Consider the following 14,141-nt stretch of genomic DNA (forward strand, 5'->3'; position numbering starts at 1 on the left):
CCATTCCTTACATCCCTCTGCCCTTTCCCTTCTAATTTCCTTCCTACTTTACTATCTCCATTTATCGCCATTCTTGTTATCTTCACTTTAGCCATACTTTCTTTTGCGTAGTTTTCATCTATTCAGTAATCCTTTCATCTCTCCATTTCATTGTTCTCCATCTTTCTGTTTTTCAAGCTTGCTTCACCTCTGTTTTTTATTTTCCCTCTCCAGTCAACCCAGTTTTTCTCACACTCTCTCTCTCCATCCGTCTTTTGCCTTCCCCTCTTTACCCTTTTAATTCATTTTCTCATTCCTTCTTCCCTTCTCTATCGATCAAGCTGGCAGCTGTTTTAATGTGGCAGCTCATTAGGGGGAATCCTCATGTTATCCTCCTCCGTTTCCTCTCTCTCGCTTCATTGTTGTGGTTCATCAGCCAATCATCCCCTCACTGATCCTTTCATCATCTTGAAATGCCTGCTGGAATTTTTCCCTTTTTTAATTTCTCTGTGCGGCCCTCCTTGGTATCCCTTAACCCACAGGCGCCACAAAAGCTGCACACACACACACACACACACACACACACACACACACACACACACACACACACACACACACACACGCATTTGTGTTTCTGTCACTTAGAGGACATTACAGTGACTTTAATTTATCTAAATGATAATTAAACCCTTGACTAAACCTACCAAAACTTCATGTTAAAACTGAATGATCAACATTATGGAGACATGCTTTATGCATTTACATCATAAGGAAAACACATACACACAAATATGTGCACTATTTAACATAAGGAGACATCATGGGACTGTCTCTAATATACTGCTGTTACCTCATTCTTACGACACTGACCATTTTTCCATTCTCTTGCACTGATGCAAAACCAAAATTGCCTTGTTGTGTTTGAGGGGGGAGGGCAGCGGTAAATGTTTAGTGACATGGGAGTTCAAAAAAATATGTACAACATGAGCTAAATAAGCGAGGTTAATTAGTGCGTCTACGGGTGTTGAAATCAGTGTACACTCCCTGACATTAACACCCTTATCCAATTAAAATGTGCAGTTCATCATCAGAACAGCTTTGTGTGGGTGCAATAACAGTCACGCAACTGGATGATAAATTTGCAGTGACAGCTTAAAAAGAAAAAAGAAAATCTGCACTCTTGTCAACCCAATTTGCAGATTCAGACCGGGCGATGAGTTAGAAGTTGTAAATTAATGGAGCAAAGTGCGACATTTGGTCAGCAACAAGCAGCTTTGTTTCAGCGGATTCTTTGTACTGCTGAAATTCTTCGTTGCACTTTAAAAAAAAATGCAAAAAACCCAAACTTGGCGCACAGCTAACTTGTTTAATTAAATTGGTCTTTGATAATCAATCTTTGTGGAGCTTCATCTGTTTCTTCTTAACTTGAAGATTACAAACTTTTAAAGAATAAAAGTAAAGTGGGATGGTGATCAGTTCACAGCTTGTGCAAAATAAAATGATTAAACGCTGAGGTTTCTTCATGAAAGTCAAAGTCAGCAGAGACATGTGGCAACCAGTTGTAGTCAAATCAAATCAAGTGTCCAATTGGATACTTGAATATTGGAACTGTAGCTAACTAATTTGTTCTAACTAATTAGTACTACAAGGACATCGCTGTCTACAGTTTAGTGGACAGCGATGTCCACAGCAATTCATAATGACTCCAGTCCCTTATGTGAGAATTTTGTGTAATTCAAGCTACCAGCACACTCACACCCACCTCTGGATGGGTCGTCAGCTTTTGCGGCAACATCATTGCCAGGGAATTTGTCCACCCACCACAACCAAACTCCTTATTGACTTTACATTGGCATTGTTTTCCTGGTGCCTTGTGTGCCATCACCACATAATGCATTTTGAGGAGGTTGTGGTCACTTCACATTATTCACTGAGATCAGGTTGCATGCAACCTCGGTTAAACATGGGTTGAAAACCACTTAACTTTGTTCTGATTTTTAAAGAAGTTTAGCATTTAAGAGCTGCATTTTTTTTTCCAGCGAATTATTGCTATTAGTTCAGATTGCTCCAACCAAACAAATACTGATACTCTGTTTTCCAATTTGAAATCATTACACGTGTTTGAAAATTCACTAGGGTTTACTACTATTACTAGGGTTGGACGATTTTCTCCAAAGTCTGGGACACTATCCACTTCCATAATACATACCGTTTCACCAGCAGCAGAGACACAAAGAGAGACAGACATGGTCTTCATTTTCCACTTCCATATTTAGTAAAATCTTTTTCTCATTCGGCCTATAGTTCATCTAAGTTTTTCAGTCTCTCTCTCTACGCTGCTCTTTCCTGTACTCAGCAGTCAATAACTCAACAGTAAAATGACAAACATAAAACCTGGTTAAACAAAAAAGTTGGATCTGCACGTGCACAAGCATCCTTTTTACAAGAGATCGCACAGTAGTGAGATAGATTCTCTTTAATAGGAATCGTACAATAATCAGTTGGGAAACAAGCCAAATATCACTATGATTTGTTAACTTTTGGCAGTCAATCTGACCATCGTTGGTTACCTGCATCATCTTCCGTGAGCACAAACCTACTTTCCACCGATTTTGCTACTCAGGCTTTTGGTTATAAAGGCATCAGTATTTACCCCTTAGACTTGGCAGAGGTGCTCCAAGACTGTCCAGGAACTGTCAGGACGGGGGGATCTGACTGTGAAAACAAGGTCACTGCATGCTTATTGAGTAGTGACATGTAAATAACAAGGTTGGCCCAGCCTAACATAAACAATGCTTTCATCCTGATTTATAACTATTATGGGACTATAAAGTAAATTAAATTATAGTAAGAGTTCAGACTAATGTAAGAGGTCATAAAGTCATTAGTTTTTTTCTGAAGGTTCTATTGTTACAAATATCTACATGTCCATACATTTTTTTTTTAATATAAAGTCTACCACTGCAAGGTGATGACGGCACATTCAGATTTTCCCATCCTATCTTTGTTCTATCCTTCTCTGTTCTCAGCTGATCTCTAACTTTGTCTAAACACTTGAGGCCAGATTTACTAATGAGTGGTGCGAATGCAAACTGGCCTTTAAATTCATGTGAGTTGTGTTTATATAGCACTGTACAATTATACAGTGGTGTAAAAGAAAAAAAAAATACTGCTTGTTTTTATAAAGACGCTCAAACTGATTTACTAGCATCTGCGACACATAATTTACTGCTAATTATGCATGATATGATGCATGGTATGTATGTGTATTTTTTATGTTTGATTTTGAAATTAACTAACTGTGCGATGATAATAAAAACAGCTCAGCTGTTGTAAATCACCCATGTTTAGTAAATCTGGCTCTTTGTCCTCCTAATCTGGGTTCTGTCACAGTCCATCAGAGTAAATTCTCTGAAGTATAAGGCCGTTACTAACCCTAATCCCAATCCTTCTCTAATGTGTATTTTGGTGGAAGATAAAACAGATTTATTACTTCTGTATTTTACCAATATCATGGAGAAAAAAAGGCATATTCTGATTGCCTTGGGTTAGAGTTGGGGTTAGGGCTGTGGTCATCTACAGTGATGACTTAGACCTGGGTATCTGCATTTCTTCCATAGTGGGACCTTCTGGGGAAATAACACAATTGCACACTCAGTTCATGTTTAGAACCCACGATGGTGACAGTGATGTTTCTGTGTGTTTGAGTCACTGATGTCCCTTCAAATGTTAGTAGATAATGTCTAACAGTGTCTAATGTTGTAATTTTCATGTATATTTCTAATATCATGTTCCTTCTTTTTGAGTGATTAACACTTTCAAATTGTCTTTTATGATTCATCATTGAGATGTGTTGCAAATATTGAAGCTAACTCTAACAAACTAACCTGAAAGTGTGTGTTTCTGTGTGTATATATATGTGTTGTAGCTTGCGGATGGAACCAGTTCTGCTATCATTAACCTTTCAACCTCTAGTTCCAGCCTTCATGTAGGTAACAAACTCATCTTGTCATTCATTTCATTCATTGAACAGGAATGTCAGTCATGCTTTGCATTTACTTGTCATTGCACTTGTTCTTTTCATCATCCATCCATACATCATACCTCCCAGCCTCCCATTTAATTGTCTTTTTTTCACATATTAAAGAGAAAGTGGATACTTACTGCAAATCCGCTCATATTGGCAACAGACTGTCTAGATTTTTTAAAAAGGTCTACACCAGAGCCAGGAAATTTTTACAGTGGTCGCCAGGCTGAGGATACTAGTGGAAACTGATGTCACTCTTATATTGAACACAGCATTGTGTTCAATATAAGAGTCAAATGAGCCAAATAAGAGCCAAATGTTCGGTCTCCCTTCTTATCATTTGGCTCATTTGTGCACCACATGCACCAAGTCTGTTACATCTCAAGATGTTAGCGAGGTTGCAACTGTTGATAAAATTCATACAGTGGATGTTGTTAGGAGTCCACAAAGAAAAACTGATGTAAAATTAAAATGGCTGTCAAAAAAAACAAACTCCCAACGTTTACATTTAAATCCAAGTTACTGTATGTAACTCTATTTTATTAATTTGTTTCTCTAATGGATATCATCATTTGGCTGTTTTCCACTGCAAAACAGCAAGGTGTTTTATCTTTTCTTACAAAATTGAAGAAGGTCTTTGCCACTCAGCAAAAACTTGTTGAAAAGACTTTTAATATGATCTCAAAATACAATGCTGGAATTTGGGTTAAAAAAAACCAAATCTAATGTGAAATGCTGCTCTTTCAGGTCATTGAAAATATGTCTGGAAAAAGGTTTCTCTTTATGTCTGACACCTCGGATTCAAAACCTGACGTTTTTTTTGTTTTTTGCAGTGACATTCATTACTTATTTCTGCACCAACAAACTATAGTAGCATGTGCCTGCAATAATGAGGCCTTTTCATGTGGAGTTTGCATGTTCCTCCATTGCCTGCGTATTTCTCTGGGTACTCCAGGTTAGGTTCCTACTCACACAGGCTCAGTAACAGCCAGCAAGCACTCACCAACCAGTCAGAGACTAGTTGCCAGGGGATTACTGACAAATCCTTATGCCTGTGGCCCAGTGGTTCTTATCTGGCAATAGGTGTGAGTGTGAGCCCTCACTTCCAACCAGCTGTTTTTCAGCACTACTTAGAAGCACCTACCTGCCTATTATTACCCCAAAAACGGGGCTGAAAAGACCCTATAACTGGATGGGGTCCAAAACAGTCTATGGGAATTTTTTGCCATCTCTAAGTGTAAAAAACCCCCATTAATTAGTAAAAAGGCAGTCAAAATCTAAAACTAATAAACAATGTTTCAGGTGATGCCAGGTCACAGTGTGTAGACAGTAGCACAGTTTAAGTTTTGCTATCTATAGATGAAGTTTATTTGAAGTAAGACACTGTTGAATAACACTGAGTGCAGACAGATGAGGGTAGATCTGGAATGAGATAAAAGTGGGGCTTTTTTCCCTGGTGCCAGGATGAAACGGGAGACTTGCTGCTTTGCTGGTCTTGTGTCAGAAAATGCATCCTACTCGAGAAAGACGCTGCTTGTTACATTCTTCTATTTTACACATCCAGTAGTGCTCTTTCCTTTCTTGCTCGAATTTGGGGTGAGGTGGGGGGATTTCTTCCTCTACAAACAAAGATATTTGTTTTATTAAGGGTCAGATATTTAAAGCAGTCAAATTAAAAGCTCAGTTTTCTATCTGGCCGTGGCCAAAGTCAACAGAGCTGCTTATAGATCCTCTATACCACAACTCTCTGTGAGCTCTTACTAAAAGACAGAGGAGAGAGGGAGAAAGTGACTAAAAGAGAAGCAGAGAGAATGAAAAGAATCAGAAAAGTTTCAACTAAAGGAGCAAAAAGAGGCGGCTAATATATCACGGCACCAGAGAAAGAAAGCATGCTCTCTCATGTGCCGTAAATCCTGGCATCCTTAATCTCTGGGTCGCAACCAAAAGAACAGGTCATGCGCGTATGTCTGATGATTACCAGATTACTGCAGCAGAGTGTGCGCTCAGCAGAGCCGCTTCCAAAGCAGATCAGTCAGATTTAGTTTCAGAGTTGGAAAAGTTTAAGAAGATCGGCTGTCAGGAGCGTCATGGCTCCTCAAAGCTCGGAGGCTCCAGCCCCCCTTTCGTGATATCTGAGATCTAACGTCGCTCAGATGGAAAATGAACATTAGATGTCACGTCTCATCGGCAGAATGCGTGCACGATGACAGTATATATCGTGGTTCAAACAGACCTCTGTGTTTTCTCATTTCCATAAGGAAACTGGATTTCAAAAATCTGTCAGGTCACTATAATCTGGTTTTTGTGTCTGCTTTTCCTATCGGTGACGTGCTTTTACATGAATTCTGCTTTAAAAACTGCGATTGTACCTCTGCCATTAATTCTCATTAGAATTATTCCACTTCTTCTCCAAAAAGCAGTCAGTTTTGGTTAAAATCCTGCTCTGAAAATGTTGCAGTTTACCTCAACTTCCATAAATCCTTCCTGGCTGCTTTGGATCCAGAGAAACTAACTGACATGGCTTTGTGCCAGGCGACTTTGTGGCATTTTTGGGGGTTTGTGAAACACACATTTATGGCCCTATAATGACACCGTAACCAGAAACAAGATGTCAAAATAGCTTAGTAAATCATTATTGTTTTTCTTGTTCTGCTAATTTCAGCCACAGACTGATGTAAGCTGCTGTTCAACTCCAGAATCTGAGCGCTGCACATATTTGTTGCCCAGACCATCATCCAGATGTGTCTGTGCTTTTAAAGATGGCACTGGTGTACTTTTAAGTCTATCATTAGTCGCAAGTTAGTGTTTGAACTTTCAGATATCAGACAGACTTTCAAAAAGCTGCTGTGAAAAGCCTGATTCACCCAACATCTCGCTGACAGTAGAAGGACATTATTTACTGTAGCTGGTGACCATAGCGGACCATTTAGCAGCTAAAGATGCAGACACAGATGCTTCCCATATTATAGAGAGGCTATCAGACTTGGCATCTGAGGCCAACAGTCAACATTTAGGTAGTTAGGGCATCAGGGTTAAGGCTATCTATTCTATTTTTATACTTGTTAACCTTTATTTAACAGGACAGTGGAGAGATACCAGGAAAGCCAGGAGAAAGATGAGGGGTAAGACGCACAGTTACTGGCCTCAGGGCAGATTTGAACCGAGGCCTATATGGGTTACCTTCTCAACCCAGTGAGCTAAATCAGTGTCCATGACTTCCTATTCTGTCAGTTAATGTTTGCTAGTCCTCCATATATGATTCCCAATTGTCTTTGGTGTTACATATAGCATGGACTGTTTACTAGCAGCCACAGCTTGCTCAAACAGTCAGTAGCAAATGCAAGAAAGTTTGTTATTTTCAAAACCTGTGTCGCTTTTTGAGGCTTCTGAGGTTCTTTTAAATTGGCGAGAATTTGAGTACAAATTGTTTTCTGCACATCAGATTGACTTTTCAGATAAATGGGCTAGTCGGCGGTATGAGTTTAGAACAGCATATGAAAAAAGCTTTCAGAAACTGGACATGCTGTAGATTGAGTCAGCCCTGTGTAATATCAATCAATGATAGCAAAGAAGACATTAATTTACGTGCAAATGCCACAGATTTTTACTTGAGGTTTGCTGTTCTGCCTTGAAACTGCAGTGGAGTAAATGACAAATACATGCAAACAGTTGTGCCTAAGAAGCCAACATTAGTTTTTCCACTTTCTTCACACTGACCAGTTTATTTTGGAGGTATGGAATAAGGTTCCATAAGAGTTTTTGGCAGAATGGCTTGCTGCTTCAGAAAATTCTCCAGTAGACAACCGATCTTTGGGTAGGAAAAGTTTTTGATTCGGGTGCTTTGAAGTCAACGTTGCCGGATTGGTTGAAATAGACCATACGTTTTTGGCATAAAATTAGAGGACACTGCCCGGCTTCCCGGGTATGCTGCACACTACCAAAGTGAGCCAACATATCCAACCAAGCAGCAACATCTATAGCTGAAAACTAAGCTTAATTAGTGTGAATGTTCTCAGTCATCCAGGTCATCATCTGGACGGCTACCGTCCAGATCAGCTACTCCAAACAAACTGCTTTCATGAACTGTGCTGGTTCATCAAACACACACACAAATAATTACTACAAAGTAGGAACGCACAACATGTTTTACAGATCAAAACTGAAGCACAAACTTCTTTTTTAATGCAGTTATCTGACAAAAGATGTACTAGTTGTACAGTTAGTCTAAGAAATGTGCATTACAGTTTTGATAAGTAAAGTTTTAGTTACTTACATTTGTGTTTCTCGGGACTAATTAGCATGTATTTAGTGCAATAAGTGCTTGCCAACCGAGCTTGTTAGTGTTAGCAGATCCTTTAGACCTCCACCCTTGTGTCCAAATATGATCACTTCTGGCTCTAAAAGTAGCAGGTGGTGGTAGTGGCCAAAATGCTAACATTTAGGCAAACCAAACAATGATGCCATGGTGGCAAAGTCCATCTTTTTTTCACAGTCTACGGTTCCACAGAGTAACCTCCACAGATGATTCACCGGGTGAATTGCAGCTTTTTGGGAGGCTCCTGATGTTGTCGATTATGTAAGGTCACTATTCATGCTGTTGGAACTTTGGCATGCTGGAACTTATCGCAGATTATAATTCATCTAAAAAACACTTTTCTTTTCTTGTTAGAGAGCAGCTCCCTCGTGATAAATGTGTATGTTTTTGACATTACAAGGCAACAAAAAGCTCCTAAACGCTCTGTCAGATTTGGCTTTTTATGTGTGTGAACTTTAAAGGAAGCCTCTTCCAGCCCCACCTGTGACCTCTGACTCTGTTGTGGATGGGGTTTCCCCACAAAAAAGCTTTTATGAAGCAGCTCGGTGCTCTTATGAACTCTTATGTAAATGCAGTCACTCTGCTCGTAGAGTTCTTGGCAGTGCCAGTCTGGTTTGGTTAGGCTGGCTTTCCCCACAGGGCATAATGATGGGCTGCAAACCACACCGACACCCTGACCAGACCACTACAGGCTCTCTGTGTGTGTGTGTGTTCGATCTCCAGAGTGTATACTTAGTACACAGTCTGGAACACTCCACCGGCGGCCTTAATCTGTCTGAATCAGGAGTCGTGGACTTGAGTGAACACACACACACACACTTTCTGGCGCCCTGGTCATCAATGCTTGGCACCAGCAGCACACAGAGGGCACATAAACACACAGCAGACACTTCACGCCTCAGACACAGGGCACCGTGCATGTGTGTGTGTGTCATGTCCTAGTTAAACGCCACGTGCTGACCTTTTCCATGCCATCCTGCCACTTTGGAAAAATTAGGAATTCCATAGTCCCCCTACTTCTCCTGTGTGCATGTGTGTGTTTCTGTCTCAGAGTTTGTGGGAAGTAGGAGAAAGGGGATTCCACACAAACCCAGTGCCATAAGAGCACTTTTGTTCAACATTTATGCCTTTACATACACACACATACACACACAAAGGAAAAAGTGGCGCATGCGTCACAACTGCGTTTCTGGAGTGTTCCTCAGAGGGTTGAAGGTTGCAGGGCGGGGATGAAATGTGTGTTTTTGTATGTGTGTGAAGATACACACTGTAGGTTGATCTGTCCCCACTATATTCTCCATTTTTGTGGTCGCTGTTTCCTTGTTGTGTCAGGGCCAGCAGCTTGCCATCACACACACACACACAGTGAGATGGACAGACTTTTCGCTTCTGTGAAAAAATAATCAAAAATGAGCTTTTAAGTAGCTCTGCGGTCGGCGTTGCCAATGTGAGCAGACTTTTAGTAAATTTGATGGATGAGGCAGCTTCACGCTTGAGAAAATGGAAGTCTTGATAAAACACATGAAACAGGGTTTCTTTCCGAGATGTCACATATTTCCCCAAAAATCACATCGTATAAATCAAAATGAATCCAAACCTCAAAAAGCCATCAGTCACGATTTCAAAAACAAAGATATATATTTTACCCTCCAAAACAGAACGACATTGTGAGTGCAGGATGACTCATAGCTGTAATAGTAAGGCTTTAACAGCCTTTGATTTAATGCCAGCAGTCATTTTGTAATAGAGGGATTTATTTCTTCTTCTACTTTTTTTTTTATTATTGTGTATGTTTCATTTTGGGTTGAAACCCATAATGTGCTATGAGAATAAGTATTAAGAAATGTGTTGAAAAGCTCCTTAAAATGTTTTTAATCCCTGTACTTTAATGCGTGGTTACATTCTGTCAGCATTTGTGCGTCTGCACTGAGTGATCGTGCAGTCTACGGTGAAATTTAATTTCTCTCTGACCTGTCTTTTGTTGTTAACGCTGACACTAGATGTTACAGTGGGTAAGTTTTGGAGCGCACTGACTTATACAAAAATGTCATTCCAAGGGTGTGAGATGGTGTGGTTTTGCCAAAACCACTGAAACCTTTCACACATTATGCACAATCCCCCAGCGTCAGATGCTGCTGTTCTTTTGGCATTTGTGCCATGATGCAACAGGTTATTGATGTTTGTAAGGGCCTTTGGTGTCACATTTAAATTGGTAGGCTTTTTTTTTTTTTTTTTTTTTTTTAGTTGCAGAGTTAATTTTGTCAAATCAAAACATAATCTTTTCCCAAACCCAACCGAGTAGCTTTTGTAAGCCAAACTAACAGCAGAAATTAAAATTAGGTGAAACAAAGCACAAAATACAACACTGTGATTTATTACACCAGTGATTTATTGCACTTAAAAAACTTTTCACGTGGACCTTTTAAAAGGGAAACTATATGCCCAACTGCACCCCAAACCCTTGTGCATCATGATGGAGCTGCAGTATCTGACACCCATCTAGCGTGAAATTATATTGGCAGTGCAATATGTGTAAATGCATCTCATTTTGGTAACTTTTGCACTTGCATGCATTTGCCCCATGTGTTAACTCAGGGTGGAAAATTAATTTCCCCAGCAGGCTACATGAGAAACTGGGACTGTTGTGGAGGGCCACACCAATAAGCTTAAAAATGTATATTAAGCAAAAGTGAGATCAGCTTAATTTAGTTCAACAACTCCATTCTGCTTAGTATTAACTTTCTATCTTTATAAAGTGGGACTATTGTGGAGGGCCGCATCAATAGGATGAGCTCAATATTACTCAGTATTAATTATATTTCTTTATAAGCTTACTGTTGCGGTTCTTCACAACCATCCCAGTTTCTCACCTCGTAAGACCCAGGGACTGTTGTGGAGGACCACACCAATAAACTGAACTTAGTTTTGCTCAATATTCATTTGACCTTATTGGTGCAGCCCTACACAACAGTCCCAGTTTCAGGTGCAGATTGGCTCCAAAAAAGAAAGAAATACTTAGGAAACAATAAAATCAAAGCAATCAATGTTTTCCAGAGACTGACAAGTAATGCGTTTGGAGAAGACAAATTAAGAGACATTTTGCTTCTAACACTAAAAAACCTTTTTTAGATTATGAGGTTTTTTGTCAGTACTTTAAATGGTATTAAATTTAAGCAGGGGTATTTAGGGTTGTGCACAAATTACAAACTTGGATTCCTCTTAGTCTGACCTCTTTCATACTCCCTTAATCACATGAACTACACCAGCCAATCTCTCGGTAGATAACTTCATTCCAGCCTCAGTGAGTGAGTGTTTTCGGGAAGGTAATTAACATTTTCACCCCATCTGGCCTCGTCTGATCAGCATAAAACACCCAAAAAAGACAATGAAAGCACCAAGTATTTTTCATTCCAGAAGAATATTACTAGGTTATAGAAAGAAGTGGTGAAAAAGAGCTTGGAGCAAGGTAGCAGAATAATTAACTTCTTCATGAATAAATATACATTTTTGGACTCTTTTGGCATAACTCGGTTCTTCTTATGTCCATGTTGATTTTTGTCCACTTTGTGCCAGTTCCCATCCCAGTGTTGGCCGTTTCCATTGCCTCAGAACGCCCATATACCATGACCTTAATGCCATGGAATCACCAGAGACAATTTTTACTTGTGTTGACGTAACTTGGCTAACTCGATGTTGCCATGCGATCATTGGAAAAATCATGAAAAGCGCTGCAGTGCTCTACAAAGTCAAATAGCATTCACTGCAGGACTTTGAACAGGTTTGAAAGGTCAAAGGTTCTTCAGAAGAAGTTCAGATATCAAACAAACACAGCCCGTAAATGACACAAAAATCACTTTCAGTAGCCACAGACAATTTGGTGGAATTGGAAATGACCTTTGAAGTATTTATTTATTTATTTTTAGTTTGACTCGTCAGGTAAATGAAGCAGCAAGAAAGTAACGCAAACATGAAGTCAAACCAACACAAATATTTTTTAAAAATAATATTACGCAAGCCATAAGACTGCATGCAGAGCAATCATTTGGGTTTTACCAAACAACACAGGCTTATTTATATTCAGCACCTCCTATTCAACCTTCCAAACTCTGACATCTGATTGTGTGACCAACAGGGAGAAGAGATTATGGACTGGTGGAGTAAGTTCTACGCATCGACTGGAGAGAAAAACAAGTGTGCGACTTATCTGGAGGAAGGCTTTGACACTCTCAAGGTAAGGATGTGTGTTAAGTGCTTGTAGGAAATAAAGTGTTTTGTTTTTTTAACTAAATGTATATATCTTTCAAATGAAGCCTGCAAATAATAAATATAATGTTACAACTAGATACAAGATTCTTATTAAGTTTGTCTAGTATGATGTGGGAATTCATATATTCGAACATGCAATTGGCTATATTCTTTAGGCAGCTGTTGCTCAAGTGGTAAGTTAATTTAAAGCATTAATTGTATCCATCTTTTACTGGTCCAGCCCTTTGCATCAGCCCTACTTTTTTCCATTTGATCCATGAGAAAATTAGCCACCTAACCCTTTATTAACCTCTTAGCACCCAGGGGTGGAAAATTCGTTTTCCCAAGAGAAAATGGGACAGTTGTGGAGGGCTGCTTAATCATTTAATAAATCTGAAATAACATTAGATTATTCTGACTCACATTTGACAAAATGTAAAGCTTCAAAGTTCCAGCTGTCTGGAGCATGAACCAACACCAATAATGTAACAGCTTGTAAGATAGCATTGGTTTAGTACTAAATTTAGTTTAAATGGGGAGGCTGATGGTGAGAGAAGTACCTCTTCTTTATTCCTACAAGGCATATCTGAAGTTATTTTGAAGCAAATGTATGTAAATGAATTCGTTGAGCCATTGGTCAGCAGAATTCTACCAAATCTGATAAAACCTTTGCACAAGGTTATGGTTTCACTTATGACTCAGTGTGCCAGCATGTTCAGTGTCTTTGGCTCATCCCACCAGAGCACTAAGCAAATCATGTTATGGATACTGCTAAATTAGTACAAGTACACTTACCTGAATAATTTTTTGTATCCACCTGCTGTCACAGAGTTTAAACTTTTTTCTAACCTCTGCTTTGTCAATGCATCACTGCAACAACACTCCTGTAGCTTTTGGGCAGCTGTGGCTCAGGTGGTAGGTTAATGTAAAGGGTTAATGTGAAGTGCAGGCCATTTATCATCTATGAAGTACTATGGAATACAACATTTTTCCATATGGGTAAGAGAGATGATCCAAATACAGGACACTGCAGACTGAATATTAAGCTATAGGCAAGCCTTTAATGCAAACTATCAAAGAAAACTATCCTTCAAAGTTAAAACGTAAAACAATAAATAAGTAATAACAGGAGATAATCAAAAGTCAAATACAAAATAGCCAAAAACAGTCAAAGGAAAAAAGAACCCAAGGAACATGACAAATTAAAAAATGTAATTGTTTCATTGTTTCTTTGGGGCTGCTTTCATGAGTAAATAATTTTATGCGACATGTGCATCTTGTAAAACTGCACTACATACTATTACTATTTGAGGAAATATGTAAGTTCTTGTGATATCTTTGTATTTCTATAATAGTATGAAATTTATGAACACATTCCCCATTTTTCCCTGTTAAGGCATATGTTAACTCACATTCCACAAAGTTTACTTATTGTATATGGTGTGGTTTCCTGGCCTTCATAAATAAAAGATTAATAGACGCTAAAAGGTAATTGTCAGCTTTGAGCTGAAAGGTTTCCAGCTATGATTTTTATGATTTGTGTAGTTTCAGACCAAAAATAAAGATCATGTTCAA

At 39.1% G+C, this 14,141-nt stretch overlaps 1 protein-coding gene across 6 annotated transcripts in view; it reads left to right on the forward strand.

Moving 5' to 3' along the window:
• Nucleotides 1-14,141, forward strand: part of dysf (dysferlin, limb girdle muscular dystrophy 2B (autosomal recessive)) — a 103,707-nt gene that overhangs the window by 56,685 nt on the left and 32,881 nt on the right. For 4 of the 6 annotated variants that reach the window (XM_085147380.1, XM_085147399.1, XM_085147389.1 and 1 more), the window contains 2 exons: nucleotides 3,908-3,967; nucleotides 12,454-12,552. In XM_085147380.1, the coding sequence (XP_085003506.1) occupies nucleotides 3,908-3,967; nucleotides 12,454-12,552 (159 nt within the window). The remainder of the gene's footprint in view (nucleotides 1-3,907; nucleotides 3,968-12,453; nucleotides 12,553-14,141) is intronic. The other 2 variants (XM_085147408.1, XM_085147418.1) reach the window with 1 other exon arrangement.

This window comes from Neolamprologus multifasciatus, chromosome 3 (genome assembly GCF_963576455.1).
Source record: "Neolamprologus multifasciatus chromosome 3, fNeoMul1.2, whole genome shotgun sequence".
NCBI classification, from domain to species: domain Eukaryota; kingdom Metazoa; phylum Chordata; class Actinopteri; order Cichliformes; family Cichlidae; genus Neolamprologus; species Neolamprologus multifasciatus.